Below are 23,971 nucleotides of genomic sequence, written 5' to 3' on the forward strand. Positions count from 1 at the left end.
TCAGACAGAGCTAAAGGGCTGCCTCTCGAGGATCACGTTCTATTCATTACGGATGGGGCACTTCCCAGCATCATTCAAACAATTTCAAAGGAGACGCCACAGGAGGGAGGAGTGCAATCCACTGAGGGCGCCATGAGGCTCCGCCACAGCATCTGTGGTCCTCCCTGGGCGACTGACCAACCCACACATCATTTTAACATTTCACCACGAGCGCATGGGGTCAGTGAGGATCCTCAGGGTATTGAAGGATTTGGACGTGTTGGGTAGCCAAACAATTTTAGCAGAAAAAAACACGACCATCTGCAGCATCACCACAGGGGTGTATTTTGTTGAAAACAAAACCGCTGTTGATCATGAGAGACACCAACATCTAGCCAGCCACTCAAGCCAGCCACCCACGGTTAGCCCTTCCCCAGCGTGCTGCGAGTTTACAGATCCTGTGATTCGTTCATTGAACCGTTCACTCATTCAACACCTACGTATCGAGGGCCTACTATGTAAGACGTTGCATTAGATACTAGGAAATTGGTAGTGAATAAGACAGATTATATTCCTTTAATGTGAAGTCTTATAAGTCAATGACGGGCTTATAAATCAGATAATCATGTGGATAACTTTGCCAAAGGCTACGAAAGGGAGATATAATAATGCAAGTTGATCTGAGACCTGACCCGGGGGGGATAGGAGAGCTGTGGGTTGGACTCAGGGAGGCCTCCCCAATCTGAGGATGATGCAGAGGTAAATCAGACAGGAGTGGACGTGGAGGCAGGAAGGGGCATTCCTGGGGGCCTTGATGAGATGGAGTGGGGCTTGGCCTTCTTATAAAGAATTCCAGGCAATAGGGAGGGCCTTTCTTATACCCACCTCCCTCCCTCCATCCCACCTATTGCTTGGTTACTTCTGGCCTCAGTATCTCTCACTCAGATTACTGCAACAGCCAGTTAACAGCTTCCTTGTTATTCTTTTTCACTCTTTATTTGTAGCCAGAAGGGTTCTGCCAGTGCACCGACCTGCTCTTGTCACTTCTTGCTTATAATCGACAGTGGCTACCATTGTTCTGAGCATAAGTTCCCTCCCCCATCATCTGGGCCTCTCCCCCTCTCTCTTTCTCTGGCCACCTGTCCTCCTTTCCTCCTCACTCCAGTACCACAGAAGGACTTGCAGCTTCCGTAAAGTGCGTGTCCTCGGCCCGCAAGCACTCTGCTCTGCTTCTGCAGACAGAATTGGGGCCAGTAAGCAGCGATCCGGCCATTTTTAAACCTTCCTCCCTGTTCTCCACCCTTGTCTCTCACCAGAGCCACGTGCCTGAGTTTGGGCCAATGGTTTGTGGGCAGAGGCCGTGTGATGTGCGTCACTGCCAGGCCAGCCCCTCCCTGTGAGACCCTCCGTGATCTCTCTCCCCTCAGTTTCCTCGTAGGTGCGGAGGTCGACCTGGGAAGCCCATGTTAAAGATGGCAGTGCCTCCATCAGCCTGGGACCCTGCATAGCTGCACTTCCCCACCCCTGCCGCTGCCCTGTCTCTGCATTTGGACATAACTTCTATTATCTTAAACTGCTACGATTCCAGGGATTACCTGTCCCAGCAGCTAGTATTACCTTTACGCAGTGTATCTGGTCTTTCTGCATCCGCGCTGCATCCTCCTCTCTCTGCTCTCCTAAGGGGGACGGCTGAGGCTTGGGCTCTGGAGTCAGACAGTGTATGTCCAAAGCCCACCACCCTGGGCAAGCCACTTCACTTCTCAGTTTCTTCATTGACGTAATGAGAAGAATAACAATACATTTGTTCCTCAGAGCATCTCTATGCATGTTAAATGAGCTGATGCTTGAGAGGCACTTAACATAGGACCAGGCATACAGTAAGTGTTAGCTGTCAGTAATATCAGTAAGTGCTGGTTTGTTTATTTTATCACATCCCCCAACTCTATAAGCTCTTCTATCAGAGCAACTGGGTCTTACTTATTTATTTATTTATGTATGTATTTATTTATTTATTTTTGTGCCTGGTCCCTGCCACATGGAAAATGCAACAAGCATTTATGAATCAAAAAAAAAAAAAATCACAAAATATTTTTTTTCTATATTCTAGAAGAGTTGTTGAACTAGAAAGGGCCCTGTCAATTGAGTTAATCCCAGGAAAAAAAAAAAATCATTCCCAGCGATCTTGTACATTTCAGCCAATTAAGCAGTCATTGGGGCTCTTGCTCATGCTGTTCACCAGTCTCAATATTCTTCCCAGACGTGTTGTCTGCATCTGGTATGTAGTGTAAGTTAAATGGGGTCCCCTTTCTGTGGCTCCTGTGGCTGTCCCACTGTCACCCCTCCATTGTCCTATGTCCCATCTGTGCTGAGCCTGTATCCCTCTAGGCCCCAACTAGCAGGCACATGTGTGGGTGCTCAGAGCTGGAAGGAACAAAGACATGCACTAACTTGTGTCAGTCACCAGCTAGGCTCTTTGAAAACGTTATTCATTTAACACTCTGGTAAAACCGTCTGTGTTGAATAGTCTGTGATAGGGAAGAGAGCACAGTATAAGCTCCAAAGTCAGACTCCCTGGGTTAAATCTCTGCTCCATCTTCCTAACCACGCTAAGACTCAGTTTCCTCATCTGTCAAGTGGGGACGATTATTAGTGCCAGCCTTAGGCTTTCCTTGTGAACTTGGAGCAGTGCTTGGCACATGAGAAATGTCCATTGCAATTTAGCTGTTATAATTTCCCAGATGTAGAGTTTCGGTGTTGTTTTCAAGGCTGTAATGTTAATTAGTCAGAAGATCGAATTTGAACCCAGATATCCAGGGCTAGGGACTCCCCACACAGTGCTCTTAATACTACACCACAGCAGCGGCCTCAGAAACGCCTGCACCTTTCCTCCTTTCTTCTGCCTGCCCCACCTTGTGCCCCAAGACAAGGGAAATTTCACTGTAGCAAGATCTCTGGGTCCCCAGGGGCCTGCAATGATGGGAAATGGAACCCCTGAAAATTTAAAGAGAACAAAGTGGCTCCATCCCACATCCTTCATAAATAATCAAAGTGATGAGGATTAACTGAGTCTGCACGTCAGCGGGAAGGGCTCTGGCCAGGGACTACGGGAATGGTTATGACCCTCCTTCTCTGACTGCTGACCCTAGGAAACAGGCCCTTGCCTTCCTAATTGATGGGCACACGTGGCACAGAGAGAAGTAAAAAATCATTGGAAATCAAGAAGGGAGTGGGGTGGGGGGAAGAGGTAAAAACCTACCTAACAGGTATAATGATATCCCTGACTTAAGCATTATAAAAGCTATTCATGTAACAAAAACATGTGTGCCCCCTTAACACTTTGAAATAGAAAGAAAATGTAAACGAAACTGTAGTGGATGCTGTGATGTGCCATCTAGAAACATCCTTTGGGACTGAGGCTCTCATTCCTCCACCTGCAGGAGCATGACGTGGAGGGCTGTATTCCTCTCCGACAGTCGCCCTGAGGGGAAGGAAGCTTCCTGGCTCAAGGTCTCTCCTCTTGTTGGGCAGCTCACAGAAAGTCACTGTTGGATGCAGGGCTACAAAGGCCAGTCCCCTTACCTCAACAGGGACAGCTCTGAAGGGCTAGCTCCGCTTGAGGGCTCCTTGCGGGACTGGCTGGAGGAACACAGCCCAACTTCCCTCTCTGCCCAGTTCCCTTCTTTGCAGACGCTATTCCTGAGCACACTGCCCAGTAAACCACCTGCACGCAGAGCTCCCTTTCCCAGGGGCCCTGGGCTACGGCAATTACCATGATGATCACTCTGGGGATCAGGCATCATATCTGAAGCCCATGCAAACCTGCCATCTGCCTGGCCTGTTGGTAGAATTCCCCAGGGATGAGCCTCATGTAGACCTGGTTTCACATCCGTAAGCGCACCGAGTTCAGGAAGCTCATCCTCTACTCCCCGAGAACTCCCCGTGTTGTCCAGAACACTGCTGGGTGCCCAGAAGAAGCTCATAAAAGCTAATGGGTTGAAAAGCAGGTGGATGAAGGAGCCGATTTCAAAATTGTTCTTTTTTGAGCACCAAAGGAGGCAAGAAAAGCTTCATCTTTCTCTGCTGCAACCCTTTTAATAAAAGGATCTGTTCTATACAATTTAGATTCAAATTTTAAAAGCCAAAAGGCTGCATTTAAGGACCTAGAAGGCCACAGGTTCCCAACCCTTGTAACTGTTTAGCATCCTCCAGGTATTAATAAACCCAGGGCATGTGCAGCCAAGACATCAGAGTAACTTCACTGCATGGCCTGGGCTGAGTGACCCGGGGTCCAGTGGGGTGGCCCGCAGTGTCACAGACAGAAGTGACATTATACTGGGCTTGGCTTAGAGAAGGGCATAAGTAAAAGATTAAAGGTATATTTCTGTTTAATTGGGCAAGTTGCTTAACCCCTCTGGACCTTGGTTTTCTCATCTTCACAATGAGGATTAAAGCGTTGGTGTGAACGTTAAATGAGTTAATATAGAAAGAGCAATAATTTTCAAAATGTGGTTTCTAGATCATCCACCTCACCTGTTAACTTGTTAAAAATGCAAGTTCTTGGGCCCCACCCCAGACCTGCTACAGAATCAGAAGCTCTGCGGTGGGTCCTGCAACCTGTTTGTTGCCGGCCCCCCCAGAGCCTCTAACACGTGCTCAAGCTTGAGAACCACTGACACAGGCACTTAGAACAGGTTCTGACACGCTGTGGTGGCTACTTTTTCACTCCTGAGCTCGGTAGTGAAGGAATGAATGATTCCTCGAAACACATAGCGTTTAGAGAGAAAAGAAGAGGCCAGAATCTAAAGGAGAAAATGGCCTCCTCCGCTCAGTTCCTCCCAGTATTTATTTGCAAGGACACGTGCAAAAGGTCAGGGCTGCTTGTTAATTTAACAACCTCCATACAGGTGGGCTGAAAACAGCAGCTTTGGGCAGGCGTTTTCGCCTGACCCTTCGTCCGTCTTGCTTATGTACGTACTTTCCATCCATCCATCCATCCTTTCTTCTAGGCCCAGCCCCTACAACACTCAGGAGAAGTTCAGTGAGAATTAGATATCACTGTCATCGCGTGATGGTGCTTTGTAACACATAAAGCACATTAAATATGGATTTGAAGGGTGCACGACTATTCATTTCAACCCTCAGACTTAGCGTATGTTAGTTTATATCTATGATGGCACAGAAGTTAAGTCTATGCAGCGGGAGTGACCTGTATTTGCATCCCAGCTGTAGCACCTCGTTGGATATCTTAACTGAATTGCCTCACCTCTGTAAGACTGCTTCCTTAAGTATAAAATTGGCATAACACCTCCCTCCGAAGGTAGCTGTGAAGTTTAATGAGATAATCTATGGAATCATTAGCACAGTGCCAGTTCCAAGTGAGCATGCAGTGAAAGGTGCTATGATTATGTCCACATCGTGCCCGACTTCAGAGATAATAGGTAATAGAATAATTACCTTGTACACATTTTAGTGTTTGCTAATAAAAAGCAGATAGGGCAACCCAGCATATTGCGTGAGGAGGCGGGTGGACAGGGAAGTGCTCATAAAAGGGCACCCATCTGTGTCACCCGTGAAAGGTTATTTTCAGAATCTCTCAAAACCAAACCTATAACCTCTTCCCCATTTGAATTGTTCTTATGCTCAAGCTCTCTGGCCACTGGCCCAGCTGATGGAAGGGCCAATTTCCTGCTGTAGCATGAAGCCAGCAGTTAAGAGAATGTCAGTAACATTCCTTAGTATAAAGTAACAAGAGAAACAAGCCCTAAGGGTGTTTGGATGCTGCTTATTTTCTTCAGTTTTATTTTTTGTGTCTGTAAAATCCGTCTGGCATTCAGGTCTGTGTCCCTCATTTTGGATCATACATTCGGTTTTGTGCAGCAGGAGAAAATGCTATAGACCAGCTGTATTTATAAAGTACATAGCCACTTGGTACTGAATATGTTTACCCAAGTGGCAGTAGAGTGCGGCGGTCAGGGCTCTGGACTTGGCAGATGTGGGTTCGATCCCTAACCCTGCGGTTTGCTGGTTGTGTGATCTGGGGTGCATTCCTTAACCTAAGTCTCAGTTTCCTCGTTTGTAAAATGAGAAAACTCATTTAATATACACTGAGTAGTCAGCAAAGGGTCTGGCACATAATACTCACTTAGCTATTTTTAACTGTAGTATTGGAAATGATCTTGTTAGACTATCCAGCATGGATTTAAAGAGGCAGATATTCAAATTACACAAGCCTGCTTGTTTTATACTTTTCTTTTTTTCCTCTGTCCATTTTCAGGTTAAATTGGGGTTACAATAACTCCAGCTTCAAACCTTATGCAAGCTACATGGATTTAAAAGTTAACTATTAAATCAAATGGCCCTGTATGCAAACAATAACACATTTCTTTGAGCATTTGGAAATGTTCATATATAATTCTAGGATTAGGCAGGAGTACCCACTTGTATTCCCCCCTTGTGGACCCATTGCCCATGACAGATTGTCATGTCCACTGACGGTGGTCCTGGGGCAGAGGAGGGATGTCAGCTTCTCAAAACCCTCTCACTATCCCTGCTTCTAGATCCACTGATTGAGTTTTATGCATAACTCTTTGAATGGATAAATTGATACATGATTGAATTCCAAGATAATACCAAGTAGCAATGTTTCTAATTTTACTATGTAAATTTATATACATAATATATATATAAAATTAAACATGGAAGTGTATTTTTCCATGTTCCATTTTTCACAAGCATGCTGCTAAGTACTTTGCATTCGTTATTTTATTTCTGCACACAGCTCTATGAGGTATAGACTACTCTCATCGACTCATTTTGAGATTTCAAAAATTGAGATTTACTGAAATAGAGACAGTCATCCAAAGTCATGTGGTTGGCAAAATTCACACTTGGATGGGTCTTTCTCAAAACCCACATTTGAAGCCACAAAGATAGGTCAGGAAACGAGGAAGGAGACAGCAGGTATGGGTCTACCCATCTGCTGGTTACTTCTGTCCACTCAACTATTTTTGGAGTATTGAAGTGACATTGCCGCAGGCTGTCATTTCCTACAGTGTATAGGGTTGTGTTGGCCTCTGAGAAGCCAGCTGGGCAGTGGGAGGGCAGGGGTGAAGCTTGCGGGGAAGGCAGGGTGGTGGGTGTGCACCAAGACGCCCTAGCTCCGAGGGGTGGCTTGTTACTCCCCCGGTATCCGGAGCCCCAACAGAAGGTTGACCCAGTAGGGTTGCTAGATTTGGCAAACACACATTTTATCTGGCCTTACTTCCCAGGGACCCTGAGTTCTCCCACAGAAAGTTCTAAACCTTCCAGGGAATGAATTGCACTAGTGAGGCCGAAAGCCTGGATTTGAGGTGATTAGGAGGCACGTCCTTTCTGGAATGCGTTAAGGATGGCAAATATTTTAAGCCTCAAGAACTGAAAGGAGGCCTGTTCTCTAGAGCCCCTCCCCACGGTGAGAAAAAGGCTGCGCGTCCAGTGCCAAGACCTGGACTCCCTTTCACAGAGCCAAGCAGAGGCTGGTCTTGCCCCCTGTCACTCAGAGTTCTTCCCCAGCCCCAGGACCCCGCAGTGTGGAGAGACAGTCACACCTGGAGGCCTGACCCCGTGGAGGAGGGCCATGTGGGAGAGGAGCCTGCCTCTGCCTTCCCCTGCCAGCAAGTGCTGGAGGCGGGTGGTGGACCTTATTAGATCACTTAATGGACCCTTATTGAGCACTTACTATGTGTCAGGCAGCGTGCTAGCAAGATAGGTAAATGGCATATGATGGCAAACAAAATAGGCGCTGTCTTCAGGGACCACATATAAGGGAGAGAAGTGCACAGCCACATGGCAAACAAGTGTGTATCATATTATATATGTGGGTGTATGTTTGTCCATAAGATACAGTCGGCCCTCCATATCCACGGATCGACCAACCAGAGATCAAAATAATATTTTAAAACAAATGGATGGTGGCATCTGTACTGAGCATGTACAACTTTTTCTCTTGTCATTATTCCCTGAACAATACAGTATAACATCTATTAACACAGCATCTACATCGTATTAGGTATTAGAAGTAATCTAGAAGAGATTTAAAGCATACACGAGTACGTGAGTAGATTATATGCAAATACTATGCCATTTTATATCAGGGACTTGAGCGTGGTAGATACTGGTATTCACAGGGAGTCCTGGAATCAATTCCCCATGGATACCAAGGGATGGCTATATATACACACATATACATACACATATGTAATAAATATGTATGTGTGTGGGCATATATATATATAATGAAGGGAAGGATGAAGATGCTATCATAGAGATATCACGAAGAGAGACCTACTGCGGATGAAATCATCAAAGACATCCTCACTGAGTGGGTGACATGTAATCAGAGACAAGGAGGCAGTTATGTGAAAAGCAGGAGAGAAGCACATTGCAGGTTTTGGGAACCAGCAAACACTCCAGGCAGGAATTGCCGATAGGATGAAGTCACTGGAACAGGGTTCTCTCACTAGTCTTGCCACAGAGTTTGCTTGCTGAGATCTAGCCTGTTGGCCGTTGGGCTCTGTAGCAGACACACCCATGTCCCCATCCCTGAGGTCAGTGCAGATGGTTATGGTTCATGCAGGAGATTTCCACAGCTCTGCCTGAGGTTCTGCCCTGGTTTGTGACTTGGCCCATGCTTGGGGCAGGCTGCGAGTGCCCTGGAGTTAACGCCCCCAGGAGCATCACTCAGCAAGTGCGGGATGAGTATGGACAGATAAATTCCTACGCTTCCTCCCCCTTGGTGGGAGAGTTCTGAGAAGTGTTCTGTGTAATCTCTCAGAGGATCCCTGCTAGAGTTGTGCTCTGTCGTTCACTGGGGTGAGCCATTCTGTAGGCTTCCCTCCCTCCCTGCCTCACCAGCCTACCCCTTCATCTCACTTCCTGGGATCCAAGCTACATGCACGTAAACGTTCTCCTTAGGGTCCACTTTTGGGGAAACCCAAAACCTCTGAACAAGTCTTTCATGATCAGCAAAGATTGACACATGCATCCCTTCCCACTACCCTGTCCCACCAATTTCATTATCTCCAGCCATACCTCTCTGTTCTTCCTCTCCATCTTGCAATCTCCATTCTGAGAGCCTCGACGAGCTTCCTGTGTTTCTCCTCCTGGCAAATCTCTATTCATTATTTAACTGTCACCTCCTCTTGGAAGCCTTTCCTGCTCTTCTGCCTCTACATCCTCTGTAATATTGTCTTCCTAACATTGCACTCACCAGATGCATGCATGCATCCATCCATCCACTCAGCAGCTATGTAGAAACTGCCTGTATATGCCAGGCTCTAGCATGTGCAATTATCCACCAGTCTTCCTGTGCTAGATGGGTCTTCCTGAAGTCAGATGGGTCTCAGGCATCTCTTTGCTTCTGGCACAAAGCACAGGGTCTTAGGATGGAGTGGTTGCTTGGCAATTGTTGGATCGAATTAAATGGGTGAACTTCACCTGTTCTATGTAATGATAATGAGGTTCTTAATTACACAAGGGAGGATACATTAAGTACGTGAAATTAGTAAATGAGTACGTTATCATCAAACTGTGAGCTCCATGTAGACACAATTTTATGACTTAAAAAGGCATGCAAGCTATTAAGAAGCCAGTGACTGTCTTTGATTTCCCACTACCAAAATGTGCTTTTCAAAGCAGAAAAAGCCCTCAGCAGGTTCTACTTTTCTCTATCTGTGAACCACAGAGACCGAAATTCCAGCTTTGCAGCCCCAGGTCTTCTCTTTAGAACTTTACTGAGCCCTTTGACCTCGGAATTTCGTACTGGTAGGGTTGCCATATCTCTTACGACTGACAATATCTTCTGAAGAAATAATCAGAGTGAGTCAAACAGACCGAAAATCTCTATGCAAACATTGAGCATCTACAGTTTGCCAGCAATGTGCTAGACACAATGTATACTACTACAGATACAATGTATGCTACTGTATACATTGTATATACATTGTATGGTAGATAAGGCAGATTTAGACTCTGTCTTCTGAAACTTATAATCAAAGCTCTATATCCAAAGATGTTCCCTGAAATATGGTTTATAACATTATATAGTATTATAAATTTATTTATAAATTTATAACACTATAATTTCCTATAAGACAGGGATTGGTTAAAAGGGATTATAGTATATCCATACAAAATGATGGTGTTAAAGAATTTTTCATGACCCACTAAAATGCTCACAATATAAGCTTCAAAAGAAAAAAATAATCAGGGTACACAGTGGTATATTCAGTGTGATTCCAATCATGTGGATAATCAAATATTGAAAATACATATCGGAAAACTACGGGAATAAACTAAGCCAAATTATGTAGAGTGTTTATCTCTGAGATATGGCATTATAGTTAACATTTTTATAGTTTCCTGTATTTTCCAAATTGCATTCTTTAAAATGGCATGAACATGCATTCCTTTCACAATACTGCTTTCTCAAAAGAGCATTGTAGAGTTCAGAGTAGACCCTTCCCCTGCAAAATGTGGCATCTCATTCTCTGATGTTTAGGTGTATCAGAGGAGCTTATTAATACGTTCAGAGTTGGTGCTGTGCTTGGGGAAATAAGTGCTTTCAGTGACGCCAAAAGCTTTTTGAGAATGAGGAAGCAGGAAAAAAAAAAAAAAAACTTCTGAAACTGTGAGTGATCTCCTTTTCCTTCTTTTGTTGATTCTGACCTGTAAATATTTAGCGGCCAAAAGCAGTGGGTGTGTGGGAGGAGGCAGGGACACAAAAGCCAAACTGACCACCTCTCCCTTGGTCTCCCTTGTGTGGGACATATAAACCTATGGTCTTTTTTAATCACTCTTTTTTTTATTTTTTTAATACATGATATTTTACATATTAATTAGGTACATGTATTACTTACAGGCATAGAATATGTAATGATCACGTCAGGGTATTTGAAATATCCATCACCTTAAGTGTTTATCATTTCTATGTGTTGGTAACATTTCAAGTCCTCTTTTCTAGATACCTTGAAGTCTATAATATATTGTTGCTAACTATAGTTAGAGGAAATAAGTTCTTATTTTGGATAGTAAACCTGTGGTCCTTGCAATGCATTGCCCTCGTACTATGCCAGCAGTGCACCTCAAAACCTCGGCAAAGGGGATCACTGTATTCTGACCCACGTGTACTTTTGACTTTTGGTACAACTGAGGATACACATCTTGCCTGCCCGTCAGAGTGCAGACAGGGTAGAGCTCAGAAATGCAGTGTAGCATGCAATACCACTTGCTGACAGTCAAAAGAGAAACCTAAATTAAACCTGTTGCCTAAGGAAGATCACATTGGTTCACTAGACCATGCAAGAAAGTTGTCTTAGGCACATGTGTAAAAAGAGCCTGGTCAGGCCACCGAGCAGTTCTAAAGTCAAGTGGCAAAACAAAGGGGACAGTGAGATGACTGTCAGTGCCTTTATTGAGACTGTGAGATACTGTGATGCTGTAATTGTGAATGACAACGTAATCCCTCCTACCTTTTTACTATTATTTTAGTCTTTTGGATCCATTCAAGTGTGCTACCCCAAATTCTGTTATACAAAAGTAGTCTGTGAACACAGAAATAACTAGAACCGCTTATGTTCGAGTGGTGGGAGATGGTCCCACTGGGCCACAGATGAGAAGATTATCACCTGCCAGGTCACTGTCCACTGGATATAGTTCTGCATGCCAAAGAGAAGAGCTAAAGGGGTTAAACATACTCAGGCTGGAAAAGAGAGGACCCAGGATGCAGAAGAGATGTTGGAAATATCTACAGAAGGGGTGGAAGACACAAACATCTACCGTTTTATGGGCTGTGCTTCCTAGGAGCAAAATTCGCAAGGAGGCTACCTATAGCGTAATATAAACAAGACCTTCTAAACCATTAGAGTAGCCTCAAAATAGAATGGGCTAACTAGGGAGGCAATTAGTTCTCCATCTCCGTCTTGTTAGTTTTCATCCTGAAAATGTTACAGGAGGAAGCTGAGTCAGGAAGCTTCCCTCGGGTCAGGTGGAGGTTGGCATGAATGGCCCAAGAAGGTTGTCAGTTTGAAGAGTCCCCAGATCTGTGCTTTTGATGCTCCTCATTTTTCTCCCTTCTTGGTCCCTGCCACTTGGGATTGCCTGGTCCACAACCTTGTCAGAGAGTCAGGAAAGGAACCAAAGTCCTCAATGCTGATACCAGCTGGTGCCAGGCAGGGTGTGAGGCCCTTTGTAGGGCTCACCCCCTTCTTTCCTTACACCCCCCTTGAGGAGGGCACCATGGCCAGGCACATGTGCAAAAACTAACATTCTGAACGCTTATGTGACTTGCTTAATTCCAGCCAGCTGGTATTGTCATCAGGGGTATTTCCACAGACAATCTACCTCCAGAACATGCCTCTTAGTATCCCTGGAACCCATTACAGTGCATGACAAAAGTAGGTGCACAGTGCACGGCACATTGATTGAGGTGCATGGCACATAAATATTCACTGAATGAAACAGTAAATGAACATGTAAGATGTGTGGGACAGTGAGAAGGATCCCATGAAAAAAGCAGGATGTTGCCTTACTAAAATATCAAAGAGGAGAAAAATGCAAAGAGATTAGCATTCATTCATTCACGCACTTCCGTGTTTTATGAGCACTTTTCATGTGCCTGGCTCTGTGCTGGGGGCTGCAGGTAAGTAGGTGACTAAGGACACAGCATTGGCCCTGGTGGTGTTTAAATAAGGGAGATGGCTTGGTCAGTACTATTAAGAATAAAATAATTTTACCCTTGTTGCATTCACAAAGAAAGCCAGTTAACTTCAAACATTTATAATTGATACAAAACAGGACAAAGAGCTCTGGGAAGGATTCTGCCCTGTCTGAGGATGCAGAGGCAGAAAAGGTGACGTGACTAGGACTGAACATCCCAGTGGGAATTCCCATCTTCAGACCCATCCCCTGCATTTCAGTTCCCTACAGGACTGACAGTCAAATGTACTCAGATCCAAGAGCATCTGAAGTCACCCTCCCGCTGTGACAGGCCCTGTCCCGCCCGGTTCAAAACCTCAGCTGTGGAATTTGAAGTCACAGAAAGAATCTCGAGGTCTGATCTCTGAGGACCAGCAGCAGGAGCAGAACAGTAATTGGAGAGTTTGAGTAGTTCTTGTCCAGGGCAGGTGCTTTGAGATGAAATTGTTGATCACATCAGAAGGTGCTGAAACCAAGGTCAGCCTCCTGATCCTGCCGAGACACCTGGTTAACGAGGTGCCTCGATGAACACAGACACTCAGAGCAAGGCAGGAAGGCAGGTTGCTTAGTTGTGAAAACAATCATCCCAAGTGAAGGCGTCTGCTTTCTGCCAGGCACCATTGCACGCTGGTTTGCAAATCCCTGTGTTTGGGACGAAGGCTTTGCAGGAGATGAGTAAAGACCAGGAGTTGGGGATGAGAATGTATAGTCCCTAAGCCCCCACTTTGTACTTGATCTTGTGCAAGGCTCTATACTTGCATGTCGATCTCACACTCACGGTAACCTGGTGAGGTTGGTAATGTCATTTCAACATTATAGATAAAGCTACCAGTTCCGAATAACTAGGTCAAGATCCCTCAAGTGCTGAGCATTAAATCCCAGGGTCAGAATCCTAGTGTCACCCTCTCCTTTTCTCTCTTGGACACCCTATTGGTTCTTTTCCCTGGCTTAATATTAGAGTGACTATATAACCCGATTTTCCCAAGACACTTCTAGTTTATACCTGTTAATCAAGGAAAATTAAAAGCAGTATCCCCTTTTGTTCTCAAAACGAGTCCCAATTTAGACAGTACAGTCTGTCGTCACTCTACCTAACAGTAGTTCAATTCTTTTTTCTATTATTTTTGGTTAAAAGAGATGCATTTATCAAAAACCACAGCTCCCAACTGTGGGGATAAATTGTAATTTGGCTGGAAATGTGAATCCGGCATCCCACCATGCACACACGATCTTCCAGGAAATGTATCCAAATGCATCACGTGGAAGGCAGCCAGCCTGGAAGTGCCTGTGACCCTCCCTGATTTAGAGCCCTGTGAAGGGGACTGTGCCATCTGGTGGGCTGGACTGCTCTCTGGCCACGAGTCCAGCTCCACGCTTGCTGGAGTCCAGCTCTTAAACAACGTGGCAGTCTGTGGGCTGTGGGTTGTCCTGTGGCCGTGTATGGCTTCCATCATGTGGACATCATTGAGACACGAGACTCAGTACGCTCCCCATGAGGGGGGATTAGTAGAGTTACTATGTGCCGTTGGGCCAGCAGCCCATGGGACAAATGAGGGACGTCCACACTCCAGGTGCCAGGGCTCACAGCTCTGCCTGCCAGGGACACAGACACATCTCTCTAATTCACACAAAATTGTGGTGGGGTTGTTGGGGCGGGGTAGAGGTGGCCATGGTTATAGATTGAACCCTTCCAACCCAGTACCTGCCCCGCAGTCAAAAATCCCAGAGGGCCTGGGAAAAAGCTACTTAATCTGGAACTAGTAAACTGAAGATCGCAACACAGAACAGTATGGTCTTTACAGTAAGAAGAGCAGGGCACTAAAATGTACTGAGCGTTTGCTGTGTGCTTGGCCCTGTACTAAGTATGCCACCTGTTCGCATGCGAGCCCCTAACCAACCCTTCGAGGTCAGCCAGGTCGTGAGAGCCCAGGACTGACTCAGGTGTGGGCGCTGGGAGCTCTACCTTGCTCTGCAGCCTCTGCGTCATCTCGTTTTCCATTTCGTCATTTTGGAGATCAGTAACCATGATGAAGACCTTTGGCCTAGCAACGAGGAGGCTTGGGTTTAAATCCCATCACCCCAAGTCACTAAGACTTAGACTTTCTGAGCCCCAGTTTCTAATTATTTGGGCAGGATAATCTGCATACGTTCACTTGCTTTTTCTGAGCCTGTCTTCATGATAGGAACATGATGGTGGGAGGGTAGAATGAGATGCGTGTAAAGTGCCCGGCGCACTGCTTGACAAAGAACAACTCGTCAGTAAGAGATGGTTCCCCTTCCTTCTCTCCTCCTTCCTACAGACCCACTACTCCTGTAGCACAAGGCAGTGGTTAAGATTGTGAAAGCTGAATACAGACCACCAATCTCTGTCCTGTTGCTGTGTGACTTTGGGCAATTCCTTAACTTCTCTGTGCTTCAGTTCCTCCCTCTGGGAAACGATGACCTCATGGAGGTCGTGATGAAGATCAAATGAGCTGTTATTTTCAAGCACATCAAACCCTGCCTGGCACACAGGAAGCTCTGTGCAGCTGGGGTTGAATGGATCAACCCACATGCTTTACCACTTTGCTGTACTTGCTTCTTAACCCAGTGCCTTGGCAATGAGCTCAGAGCAGTCTGAGTAGAGAGAAAGGTTTCAGTAGTCATCTTTGCTGTCAGTGGATGGGGCAGCACTGTGACGGGATGGGAGAACCTGGTGCACAGTGGCCGTGGCTGTGGCCCAGGGAGCTGGAAGTTTGAGCATCTCTGAGCATCGAGAGCTTCAAACCCTGCTAATGGGGATGGGGGCTTATTTTCTCTTCTTGTTCCTCTGATTCACAGAAGACCGTGTTAGTCATGCTCTGATCTACGACATCCCACGTACTAGACCCATGGGCCATGATACCAACCTCTCCCAGGAAAAGAGGAAGTGGACTGTTACAATGCCATAATTGAGCAAATTAGGGGAAGGGCGCCTTTATAGAGCAGTAGATCTCAGCACTGGCTGCATGTCAGAACTCCCCAGGGCTCTTACAAAGTATATACTAATAGCCAGGCCTCCTTCCAGGTTTTAAATAAAATATCTGATAGTAGATAAGGTATTCTGAGCATCATGGGAGCCTTCTCATCTCAATCACAGGGACTATGCCAGGAGGATGATTTACATCCATGGTTCTCAACCTGTGCTGCATCAGAATCTCCTAGAAGGGCTATTAAAACTCAGATTGCAGGGCCCCCTCCTGAGAGCTTGTGATTCCACAGGTCTGGGGTGGGGCCTGGGAATCTGCATTTCTGCAAGTCCCCGGGTGATGTTATACCGTTGATCCTGGCTCCACACTCTGACAAGCACTGGTCTATACAATGACTAAAAGAGGAAAAGAAATAAAACAAAAACACTCTCCACAAAGTCTTCTCAAAGAATAGGTCTACTTCTTTTTGTGGATTTAAAAACAAATTGTCCAGGCTTATATCTTGAGCAATTAAAAAGTGCCCGTCCTGCCCTTCTTCAATGTCTCTTCCCTCTGCGCCCCTGTTCCTTGTTGCCATTGAAATTCCCAGTACCCATTTGTCACAGCGAGTGTCATGTGTAGGTCAACAGCTTTGCAGTGACAAACAAGATAAAGATAAAGAAAAGCTGACTGATTCTTAGAGCGTCAAGGGTGAGAACACAGAATGATATGATTTCTCTTTCAACCACAGCTAGAATATTCTTTGCTGCCTTCGGTGGCAGGTCACATGGATCAGCCCACACAGTGGGATTTGAATTTCCTCTTCTTAACAACAATTGAGTCAACTGAATCGTTGAGCAGGCAAGTGACAGCATGATCTGAAGAAAGTGTTTCTGACCCTACGTCTAAACCTCAGTGTGGGAGTTTGTATTGTCATAAGAAAAGCATAAATACAGCTTAAGTATCTAATGTACTAGGTTTTGTGGCAACAGTCTTTGCTAGTCTGAGCACCTCGATGCCTTGATGAAGATGAAAAAAAAAAAAAAAAATAAACTGACAATTCTTTGGAAGAAAAAAAAAAAAAAATCTAACCTTACCGTTTCTTCCGGGCATCTTCTTGGTACATTCACAAGCTCCTTTTGCTGATAATTTTCCATTCTTTGACCACATTTTTGTCTGTGGTTTCCATGAGCTGTTTAAGAGTAAAAACAATTTTGGAAAGAGATATACTGAGTTCTGTTTTTAAAATGGTCAAGTTAGCCATAGGAAGTTCCATTTTTTTTTTTTTCAAGTTAAGATAATGAGTCAACTTTCGTTCTTTTGGGGAGGTTTCTTCAAATAGACTTTCTTTGGCCCAGCTAAATAACCAGGCAGCGTGGCGTGGAGATCTTAGAACTGGGGAGACCACAGCAGAGATCAGTAAGTCTGAGTTCCCATTTAAAAATGGGGAAACCAAGGCACAGAGAGATTAGCTTGCCCCCAATCACACAACACATTTGAGAATAAATAACATGACCACAGGAGAGTCCTTTCCTTCTCCTTGTCTGTCTCCCCCACCACATGCCCACATCGTCTGCAGATGTGCAAAATCACAGCGCACCAACGTGGTCTTATCCCTGTGGTTCGGTGATAGGAATTCGTGTTCTTGCCCTCATGGCTTGGGTGTATAATTGTACTTTTAAGGCAATATTTATTAATATCTGTTGCCTCCATTAGAACACAAGCTCCAAGACAGGGGCCATATATAACCTGTTCACCTTTGTATTTCCAGCACCTGTTATAGGGTCTCCTCCAGTAGAGGCACTGATTCAGCAGCCCTGTGGTGACGGAATGAATGACTCAATGAAGTAAGAGAGAGGCTGAGATTCAAATGACAAGGAATCAGCCAGGAGAAAAGACAGGGACGAGGATTCCAGGCAGTGGGGACTGCATGTGCAAAGATCCTGTGGTGAGAGAGGGAGGGTGACACTTAGGAAGAACTGAGTATTTTTCCCTATGGTCAAAGCTAGAATTCTGGAATGTGGGGAGAGACAGGGCTGGGGAGGTTGACAGCATCTACATTGTAGAGACCTTTGTAAGCCACCTATTCTCTGTCTCTTTCTTAGTCGAGTCTCTTTTGCTGAATCCTGAATCGCAGTGTACTGCTAGGATCATCTATCCTAAATTCCCATCGAGTGGGTGACCAGAATTTCAACCAGCTCGGTCCCAATTCCAAAACTGTTATAGTTAAAAGCTGCCACTTAATACTTACCATGTACCAGGAAGTGTAGCAAGCCTTTTACAGAGATGAGTTTGCTCCACTAATCGTTGGTTTACTATGCCTAGCTTTTCTGGAATAGAATCTTGCTTTCAACTACCAGTCTGGTGATAAGAGTCATATCTCAGGGACCCAAATTAGCTCCTTTACAACTACTGCCCCCGGATTTCCTGGTGTCTGTGCTCTCTTTGAGGAGACCACAGCAGCCTTGGAATAAGAATTCAGCTGATTCACATCTGGTTGAAAATCTGCTCACCCATCTGAACCTGAAACAAAGCTATCCAAAGAGTGGATCAATGAAGCCTTCCAGATTGGTGGCAAAGACCTAAGCTTTTTCTGAGACTGCACCTTGAGTGCTTAGCTGTATGGATTAGAAGATTAATAGCAAAGTGGCCTTGGAAATCAGGGCCACCTGCGTTTGACTCCCAGCTATATTATTTACAAGCCGGGTAAGCTTGGCCAGGTTCCTTTTCCTCTCTGAATCCCCATTTTTAGGTATAAAAGAGAAACAAAAATACTTACTCTAAAGGTGGTTTAACGATTTAATGAAGCACTTTAGTAGGGTGCCTGCCCCATGGGGGGACAAAAGGAACCAGGAACTGCAGCTGCTATTATTGCTGTGTTGCTGGCCCTAGGGAAGACAGGAGGAGGCTGGTGTAGTGTTCTTACATTCAAAAGCAGGAAGGGAAGTCAATGAAAAACAAGTGCATGCAAATCTCCATTTACTGCAGTTACTGGGAGAATGGATTGCCTTGTTCATTTTATGTTCTGGATCCAGAGGTAAATTGCAAAGTCCTTTTTATTGAAAGTTCATTCTGGCTTCCACAAATGTTTATTGAGTCCGTGCTGTTTGCTAGGCACGCAAGAGAAATGAGGATAAATGAGATGCTGATCCTTGCACTAACCTTGCAAGGTGGAGAAGGAAGAGTACAGGTTTTCCATAAAAGTGAGGGAAAGCACTTTTCTGCTTACATATAGGATGCTGAGTATGATTTACTTTAAAAAAATCATTGAGGATCTTGTAAGGGCCTCCCCTTGCCTAACTGAGCTGATGGAGAACTGAAAGTCAACACATAGTTGCGTACTAAATTTGTGTTTTCCACCCATTGATATTTATATAATAATATAAATTATATAATATATATAACACTTGCATAGCATACTACTTATGTTATTACTAATACAATTCTAATTCTATATCACTAATTAAATATATACTAAAATTATTTATGTATATAATACTAATTATTCAAATACACATGTAGTACCAATACATATATAATACTGATTATACATTATTCTAATTATACATGATTATGTTATATATACTATACTTATAAATTATCATATATAATGCTCATATGTTGTGTGTCATATAAGAATGTAAATATATAAGTAGCCTAGATTACTTGTATAATCTCATTTTTTTAATCATGTATATCTTTCTCTTTAAAATGGAAATGGTGAAGTTCTGCTTGGGTCAGCGCTGGTGTACATTAATTAAATCTATGCTTTATTCCAACTCTACCATACTAAAGGACATGAAGGCTGCAAAATGATGGGGGAGTGGTGCCCTAATACACTGAACTCCTCTAGTTCCTCATGCATCCATCCCACCAATTTTACCAAACACCTGCTATGCACCAGGTTCTGCATGGGCACTGGGGCTGAGAGCCAGGGAGACACAGTGCCTGTCCTCACAGAGCTCACAGATGGGTCAGGCAGTAGCCAGAGAAGGCTGTGGTGGCCACTGTCCCTGAGAGGGAACCACAGGTCAATGGGGGCACAGAAGAGGACAACTAACTCTGTCTGTGATGCTGGAAAGGATTCCTGGGGGAGACACCGGACAGGGAGTGGCTCTGATTTGAAGAAGAAAGAGGCAGGAAGGGCATGATGAGTAGTGGAAAAGCATTTGAAGAAACTGGTGTGGATGCTGAAATAACATGACCTTGCAGGAGCTGATGGCAGAATAGTGGGTGTGCTGCTACTGCCAATGGAATAAGACCAAGAAAAATAGGAAGAGTAGTCTTAGCAGCAGTGATAGCAGATGTCAAATATTTATTGAGTATTCACTGTTCTAAGCTCTTTGATGCATTGTATCATATAACACCACAACAAACCTATCCTGCATATAGCATTATTATCCACCATCCATTATTATTTGAGTGAACAGAGGCGCCAATATATTGCTCAGCTGGTGAGTGCAGCAGCAGGGAGAGAAGCAGACCAAGCTCATAAGATTAAGGTCACTTATTACTAATGGCCCTGGCCCAGGCTCATTCTGAGAAGGCCATGGATGAGGGCTACACAGTGCCATGCTTGTGGCAGATGTTGACCAGTGGTGGCTCAAATATTGGAAAAGTGGAGGGACGTAAATGAGGCAGCCGGGGTCAGCTCAAGGAGGGCCAGGCTTGGGTGAGAAACTAAGGGGTGTGCATTTTCTTCTGAACGCTGTGATTGGCTTCGAGAGTTTTGAAACAAATAGTGAAATGCTCTGTGTTGTGTTTGAGAAAAATCACTGTGACCACAGGAAGACACGTGGAAACAGGCTGGCCAGTTAGAAGAGAGTTGTCACAATCCAGGGGAGGAAATAGGATGACCCAGACTGGGAAGGGACAGTTACAAGAGATGCTGAGGAGAAAGAAATAATGTAACTGCTAACTAATTGGATGAGGGAGGAAGGTCCAGGATGGCCCAGATTCCTGGGTTTAGCAATGAGCGAAGGGCGCAGTCCAGCCCCCTGCAGCAGGGGATGCTGTGAATGCTATGGGTTGAATTGCATCCCCCCGAAATTTGTATGTTGAAGTCCTAATCCCCAGTACCTCAGGATGTGACTCTAGTTGGAAATGGAGTCTTTACAAAGATGATCAAGTTAAAGTGAGGTAATTAGAATGGGCTCTAATCACTAGGACTGGTGTCCTTATAAGAAGGGGAAATTTGGACACAGATGGTCATAGAGGGAAGATGATAGGAAGAGACACAGGGAGAAGATGGCCATCTCCGTGCTGGGGACAGACCCTTCCCTTACAGCCCTCAGAAGGAACCACCCCTGCCGACACTTGACTGTGGACTTTGAGCCTTCAGAACCATGAGAAAAGTGTTCTGATGCTTAAGCCACCCTGTCTTGGAATTCAGAAGCCCTGGCAAACTAACACCAGGAGTAACTCAGTTGGAGATGGCCACAAGTTATGTTTGGGATCAGGTGAGTTTGACGTGTTGCTTTGGGACAGCCAGGTGGAGGCAAAACGCCAAAATGGTAGTTAGAGATGCGGGTCCAGGACTCAGTGGACAGCTGGGGACTAGAGATGAACATAGGCTCATCGTTTCTGACACTCTGACATCTAAAGCACAGCGTGACTGGGACATAATGGGAATTTGAAAAATAGTTGAATGAATAAATGTTGTGTTTGCCTAAGGACAGAGGGCAGGAGGGACTACAAGGATATTGGAACTCATTTGAATTTCCCATCCCACTACTGAGAAGGTTAACGCAAGCCCTATTGACATGGAGATACAACTACGGCATATCTGAGGCCAGTGAATTTTAGAGAATTGTTCTGTTGGTTGCTGATATTTACAGTCACTAGGAAGGATAGTTCCCTCTTTGTTCTGTAAAATCTGGGGGGAACAAATTAAACATCAAAGCTATTCTTATAACAGAGAACCATGGCCTGTCAAGAGTCTTCGGTGCATGCCCATGTTCTGAAACGTTGACCTCCGAGTGAGTTTGCCAGCAGCATGGTTATTTTAGGTAGAAACTTTAAAGTCTTCGCAGCTTCAAATGTCAAAATAAGTAGACAGGGTGGCCTAATAGAAAATAGCAATAACTGGGAGCCAGGAGACTTTGAATTCTAGAACTGCCTCTGAAAAAGTGGGTGACCTCAACCTTTCTGGGCCTCCCTTCCCTCATCTATAAACAGTGGTGGGGAAATGATATTTGGATGATCTTCTAACTCTGACATTCTCTCAGTGTTGCCTTTAATTGCAACTGGTGATAATGTAACATTTCCATAAATTGACCTGCCACCCTGATTTAGTCCGCCAGCGTGAAGGCACGAAAACAGGATGACGGGCAGGAATTAAATATCACAGACGACTTCGGTGGAATAATGTCCCTCCTTAAAAATGGCAGGTGGGACACTGGAAAGAGACAGCACTTGGTTTTAGAATGCATCTTCATTACCAGCAAATTGGGTTTTACTGGAAGGTTTCAGAATGCACGTGACCACAGTATTTTGTCCAATGACTTAAATTTCAACCACATTTAAGAAGGAGACGGCAAATCACCCACTCCTAACTGCATTTGTGATTTCCCCTGGACCATTTCATATTTAAAACTCACGTTGACCTTTTCTTTCTATGTCTGGACATCTCAGCCCTGAATGTAATAAGCTCCTATGGGGGAGAGATAATTAGGATTTATTGGGCATCTATTTAGTGTCACATTTTGTGCCAGGTCCTTGACCCATGTTATGTAATACCTCGCTTAACACCTCCCTGGAGCAGATGCTGTCAGCCACACCATAGCTTCTCTGCACACAACTCAGCCTGCTGAAGGTTGCTCACTGCGGGCTTCTGTCTAGCTGTGGGACCAACCACACTTAGCCCACAAGAACAAGCTGGCTGGGCACAACAATTCCCACTGCAGAAACAGCACTCAACCAGTAGCAGATGGAAGTTTTCTGGATAAATATACCAGCTTCCTCGCCCCTTGGTTGGGATAACTTGGAGCATGGAGTTCCCTGGAGAGGTTGAGCTCCAGTTGTCCATGGTGGATACGGTCTTGATGACATGTCCTTTTTTGGTTGTCTTCCTTTTCTGTCTTATTTTTTTCCTGCGACAGGGTCTCATTCTGTTGCCTGGGCTAGAGTGCAGTGGCACCATCATAGCTCACAGCAACCTCAAACTCCTGGGCTCAAGTGATTCTCCTGCCTCAGACTCCAAGTAGCTGGCACTATAGGCATGTGCCACCATACCTGGCTTAGTTTTTATTATTATCATTACTATTATTATTTTTGTAGAGGTGTGGTCTTGCTATGTTGCTCAGGCTGGTCTCAAACTCCTGGCCTCAAACGATCCTCTCTCCAAAGTGTTAGGATTACAGGAGAGATCTTCAGGTCAGTACAGGCATAAACCACTACACTTGGCCTTTTTCTATATTTAATACCATGCTATTTCCCGAAATCATCTTCCAAATCAAGTACTTACATTCAAATTCTTGTCTCAGGGTCCTTGTCCAGACTGAGACATCCCCAAAGATCCCTATGGAGTAGGTAGTATTATTGCCAATTTACAGCTCAGCATGGTTAAATAACAGTTGTTAAGTCTTGGTGCTGGATTTGTCTGACTCCCATTCACTTTTCTCTACACCAGTGGTTCTCAACCAAGGGAGTTTTTGTTTCCTGGGGGACATTTTGGACTGTCTGGATGCATTTTTGGTTGTCACACTGGGGCTGCTACTAGCATCTAGTAGGTAGAGACCAGAGATGCTGCTAAACATCTGACAGTTCAGCCCCCTACAACAAAGACTAATCCAACCTGAAAAATCCAATAGCACCAATTGAGAAATCCCACTCTACCCGCAGCAGGACTCGTTGTTGGTTGGTGGCTCTCATGTGTGACTTGTCTGTTGTCTTTCACTTCCAGGGCCAAGCTGTGGCTCAGTTGTGTTCCACTGTCCCCAATGTGACTGTTTTTGGAACAGCTTCTACTTTCAAGCATGAAGCCATCAAAGACTCTGTGACCCACCTCTTTGACAGAAATGCAGACTATGTGCAAGAAGTAAAAAGGTAAAGTGTTTGCTCCACAAAGCATGGGGTTGGCCCTTGCTCTTCTCTCAATGAACAGCAGCATTCCTGTGAAGGGGGAATAATGATGATGATAATAATAATAGTGATAATAGCAAACATATACTGAGGGCTTAGTATTACTAGCTTTGTGCTGAATACTTCACATGTATTAGCTCATTTAATCCTCTTAGCACCCCTATTATTATCCTGAAGGAACAAAGCAGTTAAGTAACTTGCAAAGCTAATGTATTAAAATCATGCTAGCTGCTATTAAACTGTCTTAACAC

At 44.8% G+C, this 23,971-nt stretch overlaps 1 protein-coding gene across 1 annotated transcript in view; it reads left to right on the forward strand.

The window, feature by feature from the left end:
• Positions 1-23,971, forward strand: part of VAT1L (vesicle amine transport 1 like) — a 125,914-nt gene that overhangs the window by 34,756 nt on the left and 67,187 nt on the right. Inside the window, exon 4 of the mRNA XM_069456575.1 lies at positions 23,542-23,684. Within this exon, the coding sequence (XP_069312676.1) occupies positions 23,542-23,684 (143 nt within the window). The remainder of the gene's footprint in view (positions 1-23,541; positions 23,685-23,971) is intronic.

The sequence above is a fragment of the Eulemur rufifrons genome, chromosome 23, assembly GCF_041146395.1.
Source record: "Eulemur rufifrons isolate Redbay chromosome 23, OSU_ERuf_1, whole genome shotgun sequence".
Lineage (NCBI taxonomy): Eukaryota > Metazoa > Chordata > Mammalia > Primates > Lemuridae > Eulemur > Eulemur rufifrons.